Source organism: Carcharodon carcharias, chromosome 17 (genome assembly GCF_017639515.1).
Source record: "Carcharodon carcharias isolate sCarCar2 chromosome 17, sCarCar2.pri, whole genome shotgun sequence".
Classification (NCBI taxonomy): domain Eukaryota; kingdom Metazoa; phylum Chordata; class Chondrichthyes; order Lamniformes; family Lamnidae; genus Carcharodon; species Carcharodon carcharias.
In genome coordinates, this window is record NC_054483.1 from 68,889,149 (window position 1) to 68,914,980 (window position 25,832).

At 42.6% G+C, this 25,832-nt stretch overlaps 1 protein-coding gene across 1 annotated transcript in view; it reads right to left on the reverse strand.

Moving 5' to 3' along the window:
* The window catches only part of atrnl1b (attractin-like 1b), a 1,080,114-nt gene that overhangs the window by 338,360 nt on the left and 715,922 nt on the right, over positions 1 to 25,832 (reverse strand). The window contains exon 26 of the mRNA XM_041209279.1: positions 17,439 to 17,517. Within this exon, the coding sequence (XP_041065213.1) occupies positions 17,439 to 17,517 (79 nt within the window). The remainder of the gene's footprint in view (positions 1 to 17,438; positions 17,518 to 25,832) is intronic.

The window sequence follows — 25,832 nt, forward strand, 5'->3', positions numbered from 1 at the left end:
TCACCCACAACACTCCTGAAACTCAGCACATCTTTTTGCTTGTTTTCCTTTCCCATTATCTGTCCATCTCTCTCTCCTCTTTTCCCACTCTCTCTCTCTTCTTTCCCACTCACTGTCACTCTCTCTCTCCTTTGTCACTCTCTCTCTTTGTCACTCTCTCTCTCCTTTCCCACTCTCTCACTCTCCTTTCCCACTCTCTCCTTTCCCACTCTCTCACTCTCGCCTTTCCCACTCTCTCACTCTTGTCTTTCCCACACTCTCACTCTCGCCTTTCCCACTCTCGCCTTTCCCACTCTTGCCTTTCCCACTCTCTCGCTCTCGCCTTTCCCACTCTCTCGCTCTCACCTTTCCCACTCTCTCGCTCTCGCCTTTCCCACTCTCTCGCTCTCGCCTTTTCCACTCTCTCGCTCTCGCCTTTTCCACTCTCTCGCTCTCGCCTTTTCCACTCTATCGCTCTCGCCTTTCCCACTCTCTCACTCTCGCCTTTCCCACTCTCTCACTCTCGCCTTTCCCACTTTCTCACTCTCGCCTTTCCCACTCTCTCACTCTCTCCTTTCCCACTCTCTCACTCTCTCCTTTCCCACTCTCTCACTCTCTCCTTTCCCACTCTCTCACTCTCTCCTTTCCCACTCTCTCTCTCTCTCTCGTTCTCTCTCCTTTCCCATTTTGTCTCTGTCCTTCTTTCCGGAGCCTGGGTCCCTTCTGGACAGCCTGCAAGGGCCGAGCCACTGATTAACTCTGGGGCAGGGCCAAGGATTGAGTTGGGGGTGGTGGGGGGTACGGGGGGAGGTGGGAACGCAGATGGAGCCTGGTGTGGGCAGGTACCGGGGGGGTTGGGGGGGGGGTATTGCTGGGCACCTTGCCCCTGGTAACTCACACTTCACCACCCAATTGGTGGCTGGCAGCTTCCTGTGCCTGCCCTGCTCTCCCACTCCTGGATCTTAGGTGTCATTCTCTTCCTATCATCTCGGTTCTGGTGACTGCAGTGGTAGCTCTGGTGTCAGAACAAGGCGGCGGCTGACCCAGAGTGCAGCACGACATTAAACCAAAAATAGCAACGCAAATTGGAACAACAGGCCCTAAAGCATAAAGGACTTTAAAGTGGAATGGTGTTGAGGGGGCAACTTAAAGTGAGGACTTACTGTAGTGGTGCTCCTGAGCCACTCTGGGTGATTGACATTGAAGTTCCACACCCAGAGTACATTCTGCACCCTTACCACCCTCAGTGCTTCTCCCAAGTGGTGTTCAACATGGAGGAGTACTGATTTATCAGCTGAGGGAGGGTTGGGTTTGTGGTAACCAGCAGGAGGTGTCCTTGCCCTTGTTTGATCTGATGCCTTGAAGCTTCATGGGGTCCAGAGTTATGTTGAGGACTTAAGGATGGAGAGAGGTATGGATCTAACTGAATAGATAAAATTCACACCTACATGCAACATATAGGTTACCAAGAAGAATAACATTTTTTTACTGCTGCCTGGAATCCAGGATTCCTGGACTTAAATCAGTAGCCTATCAAAAACTAATACACATGTGCATTAAGGTAAACTATCAAAAGGTTTGCATAATTTAGGTTCAGCGGCAAAGGCCCCTTGAAAAAGCAAAATGCTGTGGATGCTGGAAATTTGAAATAAAAATAGAAAATGTTGGAAAAACTCAGCAGGTCTGACAGCATGTGTGAAGGGAGAAACATAGTTAACTTTTCAAGTCCGTATGACTCTTCTTCAGAGCCCTGCTCTGAACAATGCAAATTGTTTGGGTCAGTATTATGGATCTCTGCACTTAGCAGTCACTGCCATAGATTTTCTTCTGTGTTTGGTTTAGTGACCCATTAGTGTTACTGGGTCAGCCAAGTTCCTCTCTCTTGTGCAGTAGTATTATTACTGTTATTTCCATGCCATGTTATCTTGAACATATGAATTGGATAGACAACATTTTAAGCATTACTAACTTGAAATTAAATGGAACATGTTCTTTTGGAGCATCAATTTTTAACTGATTTTTAGAAAAATTTCTATTTCATCCTCTCCACTCCAGACTCCTATTCAACCAGTACATAGCTCCTTTTACAATCTCGGGACAACCAAAAGCACTTTACAACCAATATATCATTTTTAAAGTATAGTGACTTGGAAATGTGGCAGCAAATTTGTGCACAATGTTTTTCATAATGTTGGTCAGGACATCACTCTTCAAAATACGCCATGAGAAATTTTTAAGTGCACCTGAGATGGTTTAACAGTTCATTCAAAAGATGGCACCTCCAACACTTCTTCAGTATTTCACTTAAGTGTCAGCATAAATTATGGTTTTCAGGCCATGGGCAGAATCTTGTGAAGGCAGCGGGGGTCTCAGCCACTGGCTGGAGAGCTCATGAGAGCTCCACGTCATCTCTTTTGAGGGAGGCATTTGACAGGCCTTCAACAGGCCAGTTGTGGGCCTTCATCCAGGATCAAGTCCCGCCCATCAAGATCAGAGGCCAGCAGCTCTACTGAACAGCAGTGTCATTGGGGATGGCAGGAGGGAGGGTCATCAGGAAGGGGGATGAGCAGCAAGGGGGAAGGCTCTTTGTGGGTGCATCCCTTCCTAATACCAGATCCCTCAATCACGCACTGAATGCCTTTCAACGATAGACCACTCCCACTCCCCAGGAGCCTGCAAACAACCCCAACAGAGTTTGCTTATTATGCTACATGTCCCCCGCCTGCTGTTGGGTTAATAGGCATGAGTGAACCAGAAAGGGTTTTTATGGTCATCATTAGACTTTTAGATTTTTATTGGATTCAAATCCCACCTGCTGTGGCTGGATTTGAACCCAGGTGCCCAGAGCATTACCCTGGATCTCTGGATTACTAGCCCAGCGACAATACTACGCCATCACTGAAGAAAGCCTTTAAATCCATTATATCTTGTGCTGGAAAAGGTCTATTCAACCTAATCCCACTTCCCACTCTTTGTAGCCTTATAGGTTACACTTTAAGTGCATTACCCAGTGCTTTTTTAATGTGACAAGGTTTTCTGTCTCTACCACCCATTTCAGGTAGTGATTTTCAGACCACCACCACCTTCTGGGGAAATGGATTTCTCCTCAACTCCCCTCTAATTCTAGTAATTGCTTCAAATCTATGCCTCCACTTTCGCTAAATCTCATCAAAGCTTCATAAAATTGGTATTTCCTTAAGCAAGAACCTTTACTCCTGTTCTATCTTTGTTTTTCAAAGCTGTGCTAAATCTAACTGAATTATGATCGTTACCACCAAAATGTTCTCACACTGATACCCCTTCCAGCTGCCCAGCTTCATTCCCCAAAACTAAGTCCAGACATGTCCCTTCTCTTGTTGGACTTTCTATGCACTGCCTAAAGAAATTCTCCAGAATTATTTTTAGGAATTCTGTGCTTTCTATACCTTTTACACTGATTCCATTTCAGTTCATACTTGAAATTCTCTTGTAATACTGGCCTATTGCTCCTACACCTCAAAAATCTACCTACATATTTGTTCCTCTATCTCCCTCTGACAGTTTGGGAGTCTTTGGTTTTGTTCTTTAGCTCAATCCAAATGGCCTCATTTGGTGATTCTTATAACATATCATCTCTTCTCACAACTGTTATTGTTTCTTTAACCAATATTGTGATGCACATCTCTTCTTTTAATCTCACCTGAAAAAGTGAGATAAAATTTTGAGCTTCCATTCCTGCCCTTCTTTAAACCATATCTCAGTAATAGCCATGACATATTTCCAAGTGTCAACCTGTGCTCTCAGCTAACCTGCCTTATTACTAAATTCCTTGCCTTGAAGTATATATCATTAAGCATTACCAAAATCTTTAGTTGCCTTTATTTTAGCCATTGTTTCCTCTGTGTTCCACACTTGCTCACTAATGTCCTGCCATTTCAAACTTTGCTTCTCTCTTTTCTGAACCCAGATTCCCCTCGCCCTGCTAAGTTAGTTTAAACTCTCCACAACAGCATGAGAAAATCACCCCGTAATGATATTACTCCTGGCCATGTTGAGATGCAATGGACCCAGCTTTTACAATTGCCAATACCCCTGAAATCTAAAGCCCTCCTTCCTGCATCATCGCTCCAGCCATGCAACCATATGCTCTATCCTCCTACACATGACAGTGGGAGGAATCCAGACGTTACTACCTCTGAGGTCCTGCTTTCTAGTCTTTTTACTAGCTCCCTAAAACAGGCAGAGCCTAATCCCTCCTCCTACCAATGTCATTAGTACTGATATGCATCATGATCTCTGTCTGTTCATCCTCCACCCATAGAATGCTTTTCAGCTGCTCAGTGACTTGCTTGACCCTGGCAACATACCATCTTGGAATCACAGTTGCAACCACAGAAATGCTTGCCTCTTTCCCTAACTATTGAAGCCCCACTCACTATTGCCTTCCTGATCTTGGTCCTCTCCACGCCCCACCATCCTACCCCAACCCCCACCAAGGCACACCATGTACATCTTAGTTAAATTTATTTTTTATTTATTCTTTCATAGGGCTTGGGTGTCACTGGCTAGGCCAGCATTTATTGCCCATACATAATTGCCCTTGAGAAGGTGATGGTGAACTGCTGCAGTCCATGTGGTGTAGGTACACTGACAGTGCTATTAAGAAGGGAGTTCCAGGATTTTGACCCAGCCATGTTAAAGGAACGGTGATATAGTTCCAAGTCAGGATGGTATGTGGCTTGGAGGGAAACTTGTAGGTGGTGGTATTTCCGTACATCTGACATTTAGAATGACAAGGGCAGCAGAGTTTGAAGGATTGGAAGATGCTGTTGAAGGAGCCTTGGGGAGTTGCATCATTGCATCTTGTAGATGTTACATACCGCTGCCACTATGCATTGGTGTAGAATGAATGTTTAAGATAGCGGATGGAGAGCCAATCAAGTGGGGTGCTTTGTCCTGAATGGTGTGGAACTGCAAGTGGAGGGTATTCCATCACACCACTGACTTGTGCCTTGTAGATGGTGGACAGACTTTAGGGAGTCAAGGGATGAGTTACTTGCTGCACAATTCCCAGCCTCTGACCTGCTCTTGTAGCCACAGTATTTATGTGGCTGGTCCAGTTCAGTTTCTGGTCAATAGTAACCCCAGGATGTTGATAATGGGGGATTCAGGAATGGTAATGCCATTGAATGTCAAGGGGAGATGGTTCTCTCTTATTGGAGATGGTCATTGCCTAGCAACTTGTGTGGCATGATTGTTACTTGCCACTCATCAACCCAAGCCTGAATGTTGTCCATGTCTTGCTGCATATGGGCATGGACTGCTTCAGTATCTGAGGAGTTGTGCAAGGTGCTGAACATTGTGCAATCATCAGCGAACATCCCCGCTTTTGACCTTATGATGGGAGGAATGTCACTGATGAAGCAGCTGAAGATGGTTGGGCCCAGGACACTATCCTGAGGAACTCCCGCAGTGATGTCCAGGGACTGAGATGATTGACCTCCAACAAGCACAATCATCTTCCTTTGTGCTAGGTATGACTCCATACAGTGGAGAGTTTCCTCTTGATTCCCAGTGACTTCAGTTTTCCTCAGGCTCCTTGATGGAACATTTGGACAAATATTGCCTCGATGTCAAGGGTAGTCACTCAAACCTCATCTTTTGAGTTCAGTTCTTTTGTCTGTGTTTGGGTCAATGCTGTAATGAGATCAGAAGCCTAGTGGCCGAACCCAAACTGAGCATCAGTGAGTAGATTATTGCTAAGTAAGTGCCGCTTGATAGATTGTTGGTGACCCCTTTCATCACTTTGCTGAGCTCGAGAGTAGACTGTTATGATCCTAAACCAGACTGCCAAGTTTTTGGTAGGATTCAGTTAGGGATCAATAACGTTTTGCTTAAAGTAGACAAAGTTTGAGATTCAAGTCATTTACTAAGAGACTAAAGCCACAAGATTCCATGGATTTTGAACAAACAAAAATAAACTTCACTATACAAGGTCAAAAAAAATTACAATTTCTGTCTTACTCTCTAACATTTCAGGGTTAATTTAAGGTACGTATGAATTAATAGACAAACTGTGGTTGAACTGTACAATAAATAGCAAATACAGCCAAGACAGATCCCACGTATTTCTCAGAAATCCACCCAGACTTCAGTTAGCACTGTGAGTCAACCAACCTCATTGAAATTCTGTCTGCATCACAAGGGACTTCAGACTTTTTACTTTCAAATTCCCTAAAAGCCACTCCAACTCAGACTGTCTGAAATACTGCACACATCCCAAGCTTTCAAACTCATCTCCCAAGATTCCGTTCCCCTGGATTTCTGAGTCTGCACTCTAGCCTCCTCTTACTGGCACAATTTCAGTTCTTTAATTGCCAACTAGCTTCACTGTTCTGGTACTACCCCTGGATTTCACCAAGCCACAATCTCCCCAGCTACGCTAAACTATAAATGGCTCCCAAGGATTCTTCTGAGCCCTAACCCTTTCCAACATGGAGCCAGTGACCTTCTGCCGCCTTTTCAACTCCCCAGGACTTCTCCTGAGCCCTAACTCCACAAAGCTATCAAATAGTTCCTGGGGCTTCTCCTGAGCCTCAACCACACAGAGCCAGCTCACGGCAACACTTTGCTGTCTGGAGCCTGCTAACAGCAACATCTTTTCAGCATGACTTTTTGCACTGCTGACAAACACTCACTCCCCCAGCAAACACACAGATAAATTGAAACCCTAGGGCTTTCTTCAACACCACCCATCTCCATGACGACATAGTCTTCCAGGGCTTTTAAATTAATTGTAACTTTTAATTTGCAAAAAACAACTCTCTGTGGTACATTTCTTTGCAAGCAGTAGATTCTCATTCCCCATTCCTCCATCCCAATTCTCCAGCTATGTAAGCCCACCTTGCTGTTTTATGATCTTACCTTTCTAACTGTTAGCCCCTTAAGCCAACATGGCCCCAACCTTTTAAGTGTACTCGTCTTCAAGCTGCTTTAGTTGCATTTCCCATTTTCTACAGTTAACTTTAATCTTCTCAGAACTAAAAATTATCTCTAAAATATTACTATAAACCATGAACCAGGTATCTATAACAAAACTGATTTGGCAGTAATTGGCTGGGTTGGATTTATCCTGCTTTTTGTGAACAGGACATACTTGGGTAATTTTCCACATTGCTGGGTAGATGTAGCTGTACTGGAAAGCTTGGCTAAGGGCACGCTAGTTCTGAGTACAAGTCTTGAGTACTACTGCCGGATTGTTGTCAGGGCCCAGAGCCTTTGCAGTATCCAGTGTCTTCGGTCTGTTTTATGTTGGTTAGTCTAGCTGAGGGATGATTGCTGAGACATTTGTATGTCTAAACAATAACTGATTTATTAGATACAGCTGAACTATGTACAGCAATACATGACTAGGTGCTACATTGCTGGAACCATGAAATTCTCCCTCACGACTCCTGGTCATGTGTTCTCTTATATCAGCACTATGGAAGGTGCTATTTACACAGTCCCGCACATTAACCCTTACAAACCTTAATACAACACTCTCATTTCTTCATAGCACATAGAGTGAATCAAATTGGCTGAAGACTGGCATCAGTAATCCTGGGGACCTCCAGGGGAGGCTGAGATGGATCACCCACTCGGCACTTCTGGCTGAAGATTGTTGCAAATGATTGAGACTTGTCTTTTGCACCGATGTGCTCCATCATTGAGGCAGGGATCCTGTGGAGCCTCCTCCTCCTCCCCCAGTCAGTTGTTTAATTGTCCACCACCATTCATGACTGGATGTGGCAGGACTGCAGAGCTTAGATGTGATCCACTGGTTGTAGGATTGCTTAGCGCTGTCTACCACATGCTGTTTGGCATGCAAGTAGTCCTGTGTTGTAGCTTAACCAGGTTGACACCTCAGTTTTAGGTATGCCTGGTGCTATTCCTGACATGCTTTCCTGCACTTTTCATTGAACCAATGTTGATCCCCCAGCTTGATGGTAATGAAAGAGTGGGGGAATATAGCAGGCCATGAGGTTACAGATTGTCTTTGTATACAATTCTGCTGCTATCAATGGCCCACGTCACCTCACAGATGCCCAGTTTTGAGTTGCCAGATTCTGTTCGACATCTGTCCCATTTACCATGGTGGTAGTACCACACAACATGACGGCAGGTATTCTCAATGTGAAGACGGGAAGACTGTGCAGTGTGCCCTCCTGCCATGGACAAGGTCAAGTAGGTTTTGCCCTCACTACCTGCTGCAGATCCAGCTTGCCCTTTAGGATTCAGTCAGCTCGGTCAGTAGTGGTACTACCGAGCCACTCTTGGTGACCGACCTAGTTCCACACCTAGAGTTCATTCTGTGCCTTTGCCAGCCTCAGTGCTTCTTCCAAAAGTTATTCAATATGGAGGAGTACTGATTCATTAGCTGAGGGGGGAGTGCAGTAGGTGATAATTTGCAGGAGGTTTCCTTGCCTACGTTTGACTTGATGTCATGAGACTTCATGGGGTCCAGAATCAATGTTGAGGACTCCCAACTCCGTTTCCACAGCATACCATTGTGCCGCCACCTCTGGTGTGTCAGTCCTGCCAGTGGGCATAGGACATACCCAGGGATGGTGATGGTGGTATCTGGGGCATTGTCTGTAAGGTGTGATTCAGTGAGTATGGCTATGTCAAGCTGTTGTTTGACTTATTGACATGTTGTTTGACATCTCTCCCAATTTTTACACATGCCCTGGATATTAGTGATGGGGACTTTGTAGGATCAAAAAAGCTGGGTTTGCTGTTGTCATTTCCAGTGCCTAGATCGATGCTGGGTGGTCTGTCTGGTTTCACCCCTTATCGATTTTTATGTAGCGGTTTGATAAAACAGACTGGCTTGATGGACCATTTCAGAGGGCATTTAAAGGTTAACCACATTTCTATGCGTCTGGATTCACATTTAGGCCGACCAGATAAGGATGGCAGATTTCCTTCCCTAAATCCCATAGTGGGATTTGAACCCTTGCCCCCCAGAGCATTAGCTGGGGCCCTTTGAATTATTAGTCCAGTGACATTGCCACTACTCCAACCCCTTCCACTGGATTTGTGCCTTGTGTGTGGTAGACAGGCTTTGGAAAGACAGGCGGTGAGATATTTGCCACAGAATTCCCAGCCTCAGACCTGCTCCTGTAGCCGATATATTTATATGGCTGGTCAATGAAAACCCCCTGGATGTTGACTGTGGGGGATTCAGCAATAGTATTGCCATTGAACGTCAAGGAGAGATGGTTAGATGCTCTCTTGCTGGAGGTGGCCATTGTCTGGCAGTTATGTGGCATGAATGTTACTTGCCACTTATCAGCCCAAGCCTGAATGTTGCCCAGATCTTGCTTCAAGACTGCTTCAGTATCTGAGGAGTCACAAATAGTGCTGAACATGGCAATCTTATGACCACTTCTGACCTAATGATGGAGATAAGGTCTTTGATGAAGCAGCTGAAGATGGTTAGGCCTAGGACACTACCCTGAGGAACCCCTGCAGAAATGTCCTGGGACCGAGGTGATTAAGCTCCAACAATCACAATCATCTTCCTTTGTGCTAGGTATGACTCCCAACAGTGGAGAGTTTCCCCCCTCCTGATACCTATTATCTTCAGTTTTGCTAAGACTTTTCGATGTCACATTTGGTCAAATGCTGCCTTGATGTCAAGGGCAGTTACTCACTGATAAATAGGCATGTACAGAAATACAGTGGATGAATAGCATGTCACAGAAAAAGTGCCCCCATTTCCCCATTCTCATTTCTCAGGGTGTGCAAAGTTTTTTTTTTCGATCTGTCTTTGACTGGCATTATTTTTAATGCAAAAAATTGCACTTTAAAAAAATTGTATTTTTCAGTGAGTTTGGGAGATAAGAACATGTAACCCATTTGGTACCCAGTTATGTACATTGGCCACATCTGCACTAAGTACACGGGATTTCTAAGTTGATAAAAATTTATATTTTCACCTAACACAACACAATCTCACAGTTCTGCTTTCCCATAATTTGACATGAAATTGCGACCAGCATCAATAATAGTGTGACAGAAATCTGCTTTTTATACAAATGCAAAAACCATGACAAATAAATAAATGCCATTAGGTATGACAAGAACAGTGTTATCATCAAATGTTGTTTTATGCCATGTTTTTCTATTATCTTGCTTTTTCATTTCTGCAATATTTTATGGTCACGCAGCCAAACTTTTGCAAGTTCTCTGCCAATACCAGTATACCTAGTCACTATATGCAAGAATGATGCAGGCTGACTTAACCCACTTTTTCTCCTCACTTTCATCCTGTGAAAAATGCTTGGGTTTCTTGTAGTACCTTTTGCTATTGCTTGACCTAGATTTAAATTATCTTTAAGAGCCAGTGCTCCTAACGAAACATCAAAAAGAGTCAGAAAAACACTTGCCAAAAAAAGAGAAAGCAATGAGCTTTGATTTCAATCAAGAAAGGAGTCTGTTTAAGAATTTTCCTCTCCCTTTGGTGGCGGGAGTGTTTGGCGTTGTGAGAGGACAATATGGCGAGAAGGCCAAAATTCGGTTTTACACCATCATGAAACCAGTTTGCTATCATCTGCTCCGCCGTCAATGACAGGCTGCCTTTCCTGCTGTCCAACATCGGGAACTTAATTTTTTGCTTTTGCATCTCATCATTGTGCCCGCATGCTGGAATCATCCCCCCATGTCAAATTTACTTCCCCTGTCGGCATGACTTCGGAACAGTGTGATTTACAACTACCTTTAAAAAGCAGGCGAGCTGAACTTTTGGGGGAACTCAGAAGTGAATGCACGCAGCCTTGCGCAGCCTTGCGCAGCACTCGCAAGGATCGCCCACAGAATATCAAGGGAGCAACGCCGTGCATTCAGGGTGGGTGCGCACAGGCAGTTGCTTTTGCCCAGCTGGCTTTCAGTACAGTGCCAGGGCAAGGTGGGGTCAGGTGGCCATGAGGCAGCACCAACTGATGGAAGTACACAAGCACATGCTGGGGAGGGGATGGTGTATGAGGGAAGCGGCCATGTACTTGGGAAAGCTTGCCAAAAGCGAGCATTCTTCCACAGCTGAGACCGTTAAGCAGCAGCTCCATTGACATGCTTGGAGCCGGGTCTCTGAGGTATTTGTCCAGAGCCCCTTGAAATGTCTTTCCTGAGCTTTGGGCCAGTATGCCTCATGGTTCAAGCGAACAGCACAGCCTTGCAATGCGGATTAGGAGAATGCCTGTGCCTGAGCTGAGAGCACAGCATGCAGTCGAGGCCAAAGCTGCCACCAATCGATCAAATGAAGTGGGGTGGAGTTGGATGGGGTTTCGGGCAGCCATGAAGCGCGCTACACACTGGCCATCCAAGTGGTGGCCAGCATTCTCTGACATGCGCAAAGCATCCTTGAGACCTTGAGCCAGTGCTGCAACCGGAGACTTAACCAAGACAGGTCCTTAGGACACATATGCTAACCTATGCGTCTCTCTCCTTGATCTTGCAAGAGAAGAACATCAGGGTCATGGAGCCTGGTGATCTAGTGGTATGCTTACTGATTTTCAGGGAGCAGAGGAGGAGGAGAAGACTGTGACGGAGGCACCTGGCTCACCAATGGGAGGAGCATCGCCCTCAAGATGAAGGTGCAGCAGGGCCTCCTACACACGTAGCTGAAGATCCACAGCGAACTATCGCTCGTAGGCACCTTGCTAAACTAGGGTCCACAGACGGCGCTTATCATTCCTGCAGATGACTGAGAACCAGTGTCGCCGAAGACTGTGCATATCTAGGGAACTGGTCGGTCACATATGCCACATTCTGCAGGATTTGGCGCCACAGGAACATGGAGAACATCCACTGCCAGTGGCCGTGAAAGCAATCCAGTGTGTCTCCTGGGGCTGCATAATTTATGAGACTATACAGTGTGAAAATCCATCATTGCAGCTGGTGGATAAAATATTGTTTCTCATGTCCACTACCACACTTAATGCAATTCTGGGACGACTCCGCCTTTTCTGTTTTAACTTAGGAGTTTTGAAGGCAAATCCAGAGTATTGATAGTCAAGATAAATAGGAACAGTTGTGCCTGCAAATTTATATAATTTTTCCAAACAATGGCAGCAAATGTAGGTGGTTCATATGTGGTTATTGTTCCCCATTTTTCTTGGATATATCTTGACATGACCTTGCCAATGTTACAAAAAGGCTGATCATCTTCTGCATTTTTCCACAAATGAGGCCATTTTCTACCTCTTTTTGAGCAGCCTGGAGTACTCAGTGGAAAATGGGCAATAGTGCATCGCTGACACCACTGCAGGACTGTGTGACAGATTTACACAAACGCAAAGTACAATGGACACAACGATGAAAGTTTTTGTTACATGCTACCTTGCTATATGTTCCAGTTGATACACATTTGGTCCAACCATTCAGCACTTTGAACAGGACAAGCACATCTTGTAGAATCAAAAAAGAGTTGTGCAGGCACAGGGCTGAAAACACATATCCGTGTATATAACACTCAATAAATACAACACTTTCAATTTTTCTTGGTCAAGCAAGTGGGTTTTAAGGAGGGGTTGTAAGTTTTAGTGAGATAATTGCAGAGCATGGGATCTAGGGAACTGAAGGAATTTCATATGTGGGGGCACAAGGGTTCCATCTATAATGCTCCCAGAAAGCCTTCCAAATAATAAGAATTTATAGTTAGGAGCAGAATTAAGGTCATTAAAGCTGCTACGTCAGCCTGCAGCAGATATGACACAGTGTGGTCAATGCCTCTGTGGTAAAGGATGTGAAGAAAGATCTCCTCTCATGTACTGAGATAGCAATGATGCTGTTTTTTAAATGGGTCTTAGGGTATAGGTAGATGGGTCAACATACTGCTTGAGACAGAATTAAAAATGTGCCATCATGAACTGATCCTCTTCAATGTTAGTGTAATGTTCCTGGGCTAGTAATCTAGGAGCCTGGACAAATAATCTTGAGAATGTGAGTTTAAATCCCACCATGGCAGTTTGAAAATTTGAGATCAATTCAAAAAATTTGTTTTTGCCTGAAATTTGCCATGAATGTGCCTCATTGTTGTAAAAATCCTACCTTACTCGCTGACGTACCTTCAGGGAAAGAAATTTGCCATCCTTATTAAGTCCCACACCAATGAGCTTTACTCTTAAACGGCCTTTGATGTAGCCTAGCAAGCCAATCAGTTGTATTAAATCACTACAAAGAGCACACGGACTACAGTGGTTCAAGTAAAAATTAGTGCAATGTCAGCCTTGCCAGGAATGCTAACATCCCAAGAATTAATTAATAGGGATTCCCATTCCCCCAATTCTATTAGTTACAAGTTGTATTGCATCATTTGGCAATACTGCAATAAAGTGATGGCTACCAAATGGAGGGCTTAAGCAAAAGCCAGCAGATATTCAATAGAAAAAGCTGTAGAAGAACGCAGGCTTATGCCTTCAACTAAATATACAGTACTTCAACACTAACTCAAACCTTGCTCTCAGGCATACTTAATTGCTATGTCCTAATTTTATATGGTGAGCCTCATCTGATGTTGTATAATCTTGTGTTGATGTTGTGTTGATGTTGGTTTGAATAAATATTCCATTTAAATGAGGATCATGCATAGTTGTATTGTATGTCTCAAAATATTGCAGCAAAATATCAGTTTTTACCATCTGTCAGACTTAGAAGGCTAAACTGGGCCCCCATTTCTTAGGTGCTATGCATGAAAATGGAGTCCAAGGTTTCAGACTGGAAGTGACCTGTGTTGGTAAAGAGATTTGCATGTTCACTTAATGGCCACTGACAGTATCTAGAACAGGCACATTATAATGTAAACTTCACACTCTATCTTAAACCCTGCCTTATCCAAGCACAGCTGAACACAACATTAAATGGAATACAGGATTGCACAACATTTCCCCACCCCCAACATGTGGCCTCTATCTCCAAACCAGCACTATTTAAAGGGATCTTGAACAATTTACAGGTTCATTGCTGAATTATTTCTTATGGTTGCTGATGCAGTTGGATGTATTTTGGAATTTTTTGCTACTCTTGGGTAAAGTTTTAATAGTCTTCAGGGGGTGGTCTGGTTGGTGCTGGAGTATGTTTTGTTTATTTAAAATCTTGTGCTGAAACAAGTTGGCTCCAGGCATGGGTAGCCTGGTATGGCTTATTTTGAAAATTGACAGCATGACTGCAAGAATGAAGAGAAGCCACACAAATCAGGGCAAGCTGCTTAGAAATATTAGAAGAGGAGAAGGACACTCTCAGCAGCAGGCCATAATTGCAATTCAGAGCAATTCTCTTACCTCAACTTCACCCAGTATTAATGCATGACATTTCTTCGCTTCACAAAAGAGGCTGTGACTAAAATCTGCCAACTGCTGCAACTAAAATTCCAATCTCATATCAGGGTATGGCAAGACTGTAGAGCTTTGATGTGATCCATTGGTTGTGGAACTACTCCGTTCTCAATATAGCATGTTGCTTCAACTGTTTAGCATGTGTTGAATATTCAACAGGTTGGTACCTCATTTTTAACCAAACCTGTTGCTACCCCTGGCTGCTTTTCTATACATCTCTTTGAACCAGGGTTGGTCCTCTAACTTGACGGCAATGGCAGAGAGGGAGATATGCCTCAAGGTAACAGTTTGTGATAGAATACAATTCTGTTGTTGCTCACAGTGCCTCATGGATGCTCAGTTTTCAGCTTGTGGATCTGACTCTATTCCATTTCGCATGATGGTATTGCCAAACAATACAATGGATGGCATCCTCGGCAGTATGTTAGGACTTTGTCTCCACAATGACTATGTTGTGGTAATGCCTACTTAGGCTGCAATTGACTGTTGAATTTGTGGCAGGTAGAATGTTGAGAATGAGATTAAATAGGCTTTTCCCCTCTTGCTGGTCTTCTCACCACCTGCCCACTCTGGCAGCTATGTCCTTCAGGACTCTGCCAATTTGGTCAGTAATGCTGCTACACAGTCAGTCATAATGATGAACTTAGAAGTTCTCACCGAGAGCATAATTCACGCCCTTGCTATCCTCAGTGCTTCTTCCAAGTGGTGTTCATCAACATGGAGGCATAATAATTCATCAACTGAGGAAGGGAGGTAAGTTGTAATTAGCAAGAGGTTTCCTTATCCATGGTTGAACTGATGCCAAGAGATCATGTGTCAATATTGAGGGGCATGTCCTCTCAACTGTATACCACTGTGCTACTACCTCTGGTGGGGCTGAGGGATGGTGATGGAGGAGTCTGGGATGTTGGCTAAAAGGTGTGATTTCATGAATATGGCTATGAAAGTTTGTTGCTTGACTAGTCTGTGGGACAGCTCATCCAATTTTGGTGCAAATCCCTAGATGTTAGCGAGGAGTGCTTTGCTGGGTTTGTATTTGTTGTGTCTAATCCGGTACCTATTCCAGGTGGTCTGTCCAGTTTTATTTTTATTATAGATTTCTTAGCAGATTTGATAAAACTGAGAGGCTTGCTAGGCCTTTTGAGAGGGCAGTTACAAATCAATCACATTGCTGGTCATCCAGAATCACACACAGTGCCAAAATGGGCAGATTTCCTTGTGAAAAGGACATTATTGAACCAGATAGGTTTTTATGATAATCCTGCAGTTTCATGGTCACCAATACTGACACTAACTCTTTTTTCCATATTTATTTAATTAATTACATTTAAACTCCCCAGCTACCATGGTAGCATTTGAACTCGTGTTTCTGGGATCATTAGTCCACACCTCTAGATTATTATCCAGTAACATAGCTGTTACTGTATGTTACCATACCCCATGTGTTCTATAATGTCATTACTAAAAGAAAAATACAAATAAATGAACACTTTCAGATTTAATCTCCAATTATTATTATGGATACTGTGGACCCCTACCTCATCCTGAAACCATCTGCATATCTCCTTTTTACACGAGTTTTTATTAAAGCATATTTCTAAGCCAAGCAGAATCAATACTTAGACAATTAGTATCATTTATAAATTCATTTAAATCCTGTGCTGATCAAAACATGGCTGTCAGTAGACATTCACTATTTATGAGAATAAGCTAAAAATGGAAGAATCAAAACAGTAAAAAATGTTTTTTTTTGTAAGTTTTAGCTTCATTTTTAAGCTCCTTCTATATCCACACAAATTTTTTCAAATTATAGCTAATAGGGTGGGAAAGAGAAATCCTAATCAGCAGACTGTGAAAGCACTGAGTTTCAAAGATCCTTGGAAAATATATATCAGTGTCTGACGTGCATATTGATAAACTTTGAAATCCTTCAGAACCAAAAACTATGACATAAATATGCTCACTGAAGCAGAGCAATAAGGCATAATTCAATAAGATTTATGGAATCAAACTTACAACTTTTCTCCCAAGTTACTATTATCTTGAACACATGCAAACTATCTATATTTATTGTACAAAATACGTTGCATACTTACTACATCACCTATGAATTGCATCTGCAGATGAATAGTGCAATGCTGTTCCTACCAACAACCAGCTCAAGAAATATTCAGTGCCCAAGACTGATTCTCCAATATGTTATCACATAATAAATAACTTATCTGAAGGATCAACATAGGTGTCTGTTCCTAATATTATATTCTATAAACATATTGCATAATATCACATAACCTTCTCTGAAGGAAATAAAAGATTGTATATCATCTGTTACTTTACAACTTCCCACAGATGTCATATTTCAATTGCCAGTGGGTTTACTGCATTTGTACAAAACAATACATACCAAAGGTTAAGCAATTCAGCAAAGAAACCCACTTAGATGATTATTCTGAATTAGGGTAATCAATTGAATTTTGTCTTATGTATTTTATGACAAAGTTTCTGTATAAGTGTATTCCACGGAGAGCATATTAAATAGGCTACACTACTTTCAATTTCAATACATGTCACACTAATGGTTCCAAGTTTGACCATTATTTATTTAAAAAAAACCTGCAAGCTGAAGAGTTAAACATTGCCCTGTACAATCAAGAATTTATCTATGGTCTAACCAAGAAATATGTTAACAACTCAAAGAATATTTCAACAGGCCACCTAATTATATCAAACTATTGCTTGGTTAAATCTGTTAACTGGGCAAATTTTAGAGAAACATAAAAAAACTTCTTGGCTAAAAATTCAGAAGTCCTGTTCACCACTAACAGTAAAAATAACATTAGAACCCATCACTGTTCTACAGTTGTAAAACTAAAAACTTCTGTTGATTGATTTTGAGATTTACATTATTAACATCACAAATTACATTATTTTCTGTGAGCCTGTTGCAGATTGAAGTCAACGAATAACAATCGGCACCTTTTGCTTGCCCCTCCAGTACGGTAATAAAGGTAGGATATACATGCTAAATGGAAAAAGGTTCACATAATTCATAAAACTATCAATGGCAGATTGTACTGGATTATAAGTATCGCTGCTATCTCTTACCTCTCTCCTTCGTGAAGCCCAGCAAGTTTGTTTTATTTTCCACACAACAGCGGCCACCAAGAGTAACGATAGGAAACAGCTACAAGGAAATAATCAATGGAACCAAATGTGATTATTTTTTCCTTGCAACATCAGCAGAACTTAAGACAGTAATGATCCAGGCTTTTACTAAGGTTTGGAGTACCACAAGTGCATCTATACCTATATGTAATAGTTCTTGTGAAGTCATACATTTCTCCATCAAACTTCAGATATCATACTTTTAGGTATGCAGATTTTTCACCACACTTGCACCTAATTGGTTCAGATAGTCAGAAAACAATGATGAATGAAAACTTAATAGTGTTGAATACTTCTGGAATTTTAATGATCGAGTACAGAACTAGCCATTCATAGAGTATGCCAAGGTTTGCACTTTGTAAGCCCAGTCTCTTTTTCATTCTGTCCTCAGAAATCTCAACTGGCTTCATGCTTCCCAGTGTACTAAATTCCAAATTCCTCAACCTGGTCTACATATCTCTCTATGGTAACATCCCAAGTAATTCCCAGCCTTTTCCATTCTTGCATCCCAGCCAATGCACTTCTGCCTTTTGACTCTAGATTGAAGATGTAGAATTTGACAAATGTCAAGAGAAACCCTTTTCATAAGCAGCAAATCAAACTGGAATTTGTGGGTAATTTTTTTCGCATAAAGGTAAGAGGATAAACGATGAACTCCAACTTTTTCTGAGGTAACCTTGAAGGCAAATGTATATTATGCTCACAACTAATCTCTCACAATTCGAGTAAGCGTATAATAATAGAGATGAACACATTGACAGGTGAGAAAACTAGCTCGTGGAGAAGGTCATTGATAGGAAGAATTCACAGTTTATTGTTCTAACTTAATATATTGTAACTGTTTATACCAGCTATATTTCTTTTTAATATATTTTATAATTAGAACTCAACCACTACAACAACTGCTTATATTTATATAGTGCCTTACATGCAATGAAAGGTCCCAAGGAGCTTCACAGGACCATTACAAAACAAAATACAGCTACGACAACTCAACCAACTTTTCTTAATTAATTAAGGTCTGCAAGGGTGTACCTTTGCTCAATTTGGAGAAAGGTTTCAGAATTAAGTCTTTAATTAAAACATTACAGCAGTCAAGAAAAGAACTCACAGAATTGGGGGTAATGCATTAGCATGGATTGAGGGTTGGTTAACACACAGATGACAGACAGTCGGGATTAATGGGTCTTTTTCAGGTTGGAAAGATGTAACTAATGGAGTGCTACAAGGATCGGTCCCAGGGCCTCAATCATTTACTTTCTATATTAATGACTTGAAGGAGGGGGCAGAGTGTAATGTATCCAATATGCTTATCATACAAAAATAGGATGGGGGGGGGCAAATGGTGGAGCAGGCTTGAGGGGCCAAATGGCCTACTCCTGCTCCTATTTCTTATGTTCTTATGTCAATGTTGGTAACATGGAGCGAGACTTTCTGCCCGTTGACTACAAGTGGGTAGGAAATCCAAGTAGTTAATACTGCTACTGTGATACAGAGGAGAGAGAATTTTCCTTCTTATTTATTCATGGGAAGTGGGTGTCCCTGGCAAAGCCAGAATTTATAGCCCATCCCTAATTGCCCTTGTGAAGGTGGTGGTGAGCCTCTTTCTTGAATCAATGCAGTTTTGCTATACCTTGGTCTTGAAAAGGCACAATTTCAATAGACTGATACTGTAAGTAAATATTGCTCCATCATATTAGATGCAGGGTTTTACCACTCACTTACTTATTTAAGCATCATGCCTTTTGCTTATTCTTTCATGGGACGCGAATGTCGCTGACAAGGGCAGCATTTGTTGCCCATCCCTAGCTTCTCTGGAGAAGGTGGTAGTGAGCGCCTTTCTTGAAGGGCTGTAGTCCGTGTGTTGTAGGTACACCAATATTAGTGATATGGAAGGAGTGGCATATGTTCGACTCAGCAACAGAGAAGGAACAGTGATATAGTCCTCAGTCAGGATGGTGAGTGACTTGAAGGGGAACTTCCAGGGGATGGTGTTCCCATTTGTCTGCTGCCCTTGTCCTTCTAAGTAGTAGAGGCTGTGGGTTTGGAAGGTGCTATTGAAGGAGGCTTGGTGAGTTGCTGCAGTACATCTTGTAAATGGTACACGCTGCTGGCAAAGTGCACTGGTGGTGGAGGGAGTGAATGTTTAAGGTGGTTAATGGGATGTTAATCAAGCTGACTGCTTTGTCCTGGACGGTGTCGAGCTTCTTGAGTGTTGTTGGAGCTGCACTCATCCAGGCAAGTGGAGAGTATTCCATCACACTCTGACTTATGTCTTGTTAATAGTGGGCAAGCTTCGGGGAGTCAGGAGGTGAATTACTTGCCGCAGAATTCCCAGCCTCTGACCTGCTCTCATAGCTACAGTATTTTTTATGTGGCTGGTCCAGTTAAGTTTCTGGTCAAGAGATGTGGATAGCGGGGGATTCAATGATAGCAATGCTATTGAATATTAAGAGGAGATGGTTAGATTCTCTCTTGTTGGAGATGGTCATGCCTGGCACCTGTGTGGCACAACTGTTACTTGCCATTTATCAGCCCAAACCTGGCTATTCGCCAGGGATTGCTGCATGTGAGCATGGACTGCTTCAGTATTTGAGGAGCTGCGAATGGTACTGAACAATGTGCAAACATTAGCAAACAGCCCCACTTCTGACTTTATGATGGAGGGAAGGTCACTGATGAAGCATCTGACACTACCCTGTGGAACTCCTAAGTGATGCCCCGGGGCTGAGACGGTAGGTCTTGAACAACAAGCACAATCTTCCTTCGTGCTCGGTATGACTCTCACCAATGGAGAGTTTTCCCCCGATTCCCATTGACTTCAATTTTTCTAGAGCCCTCTGATGCCATACTAATGTCTGAGGGGATCAAACCTATTTATTTATCTGTTTGCAGTTGTGAAAGAAAGTAATACTTATTTATTTTTCAGGAATCGATAAATTAGCACTTCTTCACGGTTTGTGGGGAAATCTCTGATAAAGTTCTTTCCAAAAAATAAATTTCCGAGGTTAGCACAGATATGGTAGAACTGAAGAAGCATGGGCTTTACACTCAGCTGAATTGAGCACAGCCATTCACACACTAACTTTGTGGAGCATGCACTTGGAATATTTATTGTGCACTCCCTTCCTGAATTGTGCATAGTGCTTTGAAGTTAAACAATAAGCCTATAGGATTTTACATTCTACTGCTGTAACATCAAGAGTTGCAGAAGCTAATTAAAGGAAGGAAGCCATTTAAAGGTATCTTAATTCTGTTTAAACAAATCATGTGAATTTGATCATGAAAAATTAGCATGTCTTTTTCTATCCCTTTACCCCTGGAGCAGAATTTTATGTCCTGCAGGCAGGTACGTGCCCGACCCAATCGGGCATAAAATTGCACGAAAAGATGTCAGGCGAGCGTCCCGACATCATCCCCTGCTCATGCAATATTTCTCTCGGCAGGTGCACGAAAAAGTTGGAAGCGTGCAGTCCAACAATTAAGAGGGCAATTAAGCCCATTAACGGCACAATTGTCTCCAATTTTTCATGGTCCGTCCAACTTTACGGTTGGCAGACGGGAGAATCAGCCAGGCAGACTTTGCATTTTTCATGAAACGTCATCCAAGGGCAGGATGAGGGTTCCATTATTAAATAAAATAAAAATAAAAATTTATTCACAGCATTTTTATCAACTATATGTTCAGATGCCTGACTGTGATGCTTGGTAATTTTTTCCTGATTTTCAAAACTTTATTTCATGGTTTTCATGTCTGTAGCTCCCTGAGGCAGTTCTCTGCCTTCAGGGGGCTTTCTATCAGCACTCACCCGTGCCCGCAGAAACAGCATTGCCAGTCGTCCTCCCGTTAATTGGCCAGCCAGCATAAAATCACAGTCGGGGACCGATCACGGTCAGCGGTCTGTTTCCTGGTGTCTCCTGGGCCCGCCCATCGCGCCCACCAGCCAAGCTGAAAATTCAGGCCTGAGATATTCAGATACCAGCCTGAGCAGCAAATCGAGCCACAAATCTTTTCCCCTTCTCATACAAAGCAACTCATGACTCTCTCTGGCTCTGTAATTCTATGCACTGTTTTCTACCTGCTCCTGTGTCACGTAGTTATTATCTAAGTTGTTTTCTTGCTCTCTGCTTCATTGTATGTTTCGCTTCCTCCCACTTTCATGCTTGGCTGTGCTCAATTACAGTGTTTGTCTCTTTGTCTCTCTGTCTCTCTTTCTCTTACTTGCACAGCGAGGAAGGAGAAGCTGCTGCAGAAAATAGGAGGATAGAGACAGAGCGTCATTTTAAAGAGAGAGAGAGAATCACAAAGACCTGAGCTCTGCAACATCTCACTCGCCTCTCAAGCACTCATAGCTGCTGTTCATTTTTGGCTTCAGCCATTCATTCCATCCTGGAACATCATTGAGGTTGGTTATCTTGATACCAGCAATGGCAATCGATGCATCGATTTAAGAAAAGACAGCGAGCAAAGATACTCAGATACATTTATAAGGTAAGTGCAATATTGTGCGCAAACTGCAACAGTTGAATACCACAAGATCAAATGTTACATGATTAAATATCATATAATCAAATCTCCGGAATGCATCCATGGTAAACCTAATGGGAAAGGAGATGGAAAGGTTACTCCTGTACGACAATGCCTCAGTCACCTGTTGTATATATCTGCCAAATGAAAGTTGACTGGCAGTGCAGATATGACTGTGATAGCCTGACATGAATTGAAAGCATTAGAACTGAAGGCCCTGGTCACCTTGACTGCTATTCCTAGATGCAGATGTCAGGTGCAGCTGGTATCCTTGCAGCAAATGGCACAACTCAGCACATGCCTCCAAACAGATATGGAGCCTGCAAAGGGAATTGCAATTGTTATTGCCAGCTAGGAGATATTGGTGACATAATTATGAGCGTGCATAAAGTAGATCTCCTTCCCGGAATTCTAAAAGCAACTTGCATTATTAGCATTTACTTAACCAGCGAAATAGCACTCTGTAACTGCTCCATCGCCAACTGAACTATAGCAAAAGTTCATATTTTAGGAACCACTTACAAGGTTGCTACTTATATAAGGATATTCCAATTTCTGCTAAACTCTTGTAAATGTTTAATTTATGATTAGTTTTCTGAGGACTTGAAGGTAATATGAAACAGATTTTCCATTTACATCTTCTACATATTCCAATTAAAAATAGAAAAAATATACAAAACTAAACCACAACAATCTCAAAAGACTATATACTTCAAAAAAAACCCATAATCACTAAGAGTTTTATTGCTCATAAAAGACTTGTGTCTAGCATGCATCCATTAAACATCAGATATCACACTGCAGATTACAAAACAATCTGAAAAAAGAAAATCCAATTATCAACCTGAATCCTGAAATTTAGGCGCAGATATAACTGGCCTCTGACTGACCTCAGTGCGTTAAGTAGCTAAAATTATCCGGATTTATAAACCAAGAGTAGTCACCTTAAAGTCATAGGTCTTGTTAACATTTGGACATCTGAACCATAGACTTGGCTAACTCACCCCACAGCGATTTAATGGCCATCAGATCTTTAATTGGCTAGAGCCGGGCCTTCCCTCCCCTTCAGAGAGGAAGTCTTGCCTCCAAAATCTGCCAGACAATCAAATGGCCAGCAGCTCTCTTGTCCCAGCAGTGCCACCAGGGAAGATGGCCACTGCTGAAACTGCAGGCCATCGTCTAAAGAAAAGGAGCCATGGAGCCCAGACGAACATAAGTCTGTGGTCATGAAGGTTGGAGGTCCAGGACTGATAGGGCTGGGGAAGTGGGGGAACATCTTGGGGGGGCCTTCAATAGGCACAAGTTGGCTGAATAGGAAGAAACCTTCACCCCTCCATCCCAGCCACACAAGGCTCACCAGCTTTTACTAGGCGGCATGGACACTTAGCGCCGGGATCCCAGGTAAAATCCCAGTGGTGGCAGGAGGACGAAATTAAGTGGCCATTGATTAGTCACTTATGGGCCTGAAGTAGGCCATTCAGCAACACCACCTTAACATGCAATTATTATCAAAAAATTTACTAAGAGAAATACTTATGACATGCAATTTTCAAAAGTTGTATATCTATAAATGGCTTTGCAACCCCTCCTCTCAGCTCTTCTCACTATGAGGGTTCTGCATCAATCCCTCCTCTTCCCAGTTGACCAGGATATAGATCATTTGAACAACAGCTGATAGCAATGCTGCGCCAATGCTTTCAAGTTCAGCACTCCTGATGTGAAATGAATCAGGCAAAAGCATTTTACTCTTTCAAACCTGAGATATAAACTCTCTCTATGATGCATCTTATCAAATAACTGAGCTGAGAAACGATTCCACTCATCACCCGTTTGGGCCAATCGATTTTCCATGTCAACAATAAAGGGAACTCAAGAGTGACCATGGTGTTTTGACAGTTGTCACTGCTAGTTTTAAAGTAATAAATACAAGATATCATCCATGTTCTGTTGCATCATGGGGTTTCTTTTTAGCTACAAAAGAACCAATAAATTTCAAATGATTGATTTATGGCAGTTTATCACAAAAGTAATAGAATTTCTCAAACAATGTGTGGTGCTATATTCTAAAGATTTGTTTGAAGAGGTTATGAAATAGTATAAAGCACTGAATGCCAATTCAGTGGATTTAGTTATTAATACCTCATTTTCACTTTATTTAGCTAGAATTTTCAAAACTAATAATCATCAGCATCCTTAAATTAGTTTACAAACCATTAGTACTGCTGTTACTGTCACAAATGCAAGGTTTTATAAGACCATTGCAGTTTGGGACTGGATCTTTAATTCAGTGGAGGACTGAGGGGCTGGGCAGGGGCCACGGGAGGGGTCATGTGACCTGGTCTGAATTATACTGACAGCAAGGCCAGGTGGCCTAGTTGTTAAAGAGGTTGTTTTACAGGGAAGAAGGTGTTCATGTCTGTGAAAAATGATCAAAACATCAGTGGACAATGGATGAACTGTTAGTCTCCAAAGTCCCAGGAACATGTTTGGAATGTTAGGTTTTGTAAGTGGTTATACTTTAAACTGTCTGTGAATGAAGTTGGGAGTCTGATGGATAGCTAAATAGCATGTATACCTGGATACAAAGCCCATCTGATTAACTTTGCCATGGAGATGGACTTTGAGAGGGGGAGAGTCCATTAGAAGCCATTCTAGAATAGGCTTACAGGATATTTTCCCAAAATATCACTGAACTTCACAGTCTCTGTTTGCCAGAATTCAAGAACAAGAGAGAGAGGAAGAGGGAGAGGTGGACAGAAATGAAAGATAGAGGCAGCAGGTCTCTGTGGTTCACCTTGCAGGAATGCGGATGGGAGCTTATCCTCAGAGTGAACAGACCGAGTTTGTGAGGATCTAAATGAGACTGGGAGATTTGCCTAGCTTTGGCTAGGAGGAGGAATCTCCAGAGTAACCCTCACTGTAAAAGACAGTTCAGGGATTAGAAGTTATCCAGGTAGAAAAGGAAAAGAAGGGAAGCAAACCGTTGGGAGCTAAGAATCCCTTTGGACTGGTTTTAGGAGAATAGAGTGGCTACTTAAATGGCAGCATAAAGTATAACAGTGAAGGGAGATTTGTGGTCACAAAGAACAAAGAAAAGTATAGCACAAGAACAGGCCCTTTGGCCTTCCAAGCCTGCGCCGATTATATTGCCTGTCAAACTAAAACATTTTGCACTTCCAGGGTCCATTTCCCTCTATTCCCATCCTATTCATGTATTTGTCAAGCTGCCTCTTAAACACCACTATCGTACCTGCTTCCACCACCTCCTCTGGCAGCGAATTCCAGACACTCACTACCCTCTGCGTAAAAAACTTGTCCCGCACATCTCCTCTAAAGTTTTCTCCTCTCACCTTAAATCTATGTCCCCTAGTAATTGACTCTTCCACACTGAGAAAAAGCTTCTACCTACTCTATCCATATCACTCATAATTTTGTAAACTTCTATCAAGTCGCCCCTCAATCTCCGTTGCTCTAGTGAGAACAATCTGAGTTTCTCCAACCTCTCCTCATAGCTAATAACCTCCAGACCAGACAGCATCCTGGTAAACCTCCTCTGCAGCCTCTCCAATGCCTCCATATCCTTCTGGTAATGTGGTGACCAGAATTGCACGCAATATTCCAAGTGTGGCCTAACCAAGGTTCTATACAGCTGCAGTATGGCTTCCCAGCTTTTATACTCAATATCCCTGCAGATGAAGGCAAGCATGCCATATGCCTTCCTGACTACCTTATCCACCTGCGTTGCCACTTTCAGTGATCTGTGGACCTGTACACCCAGATCCCTCTACCCGTTGACGTACTTAAGG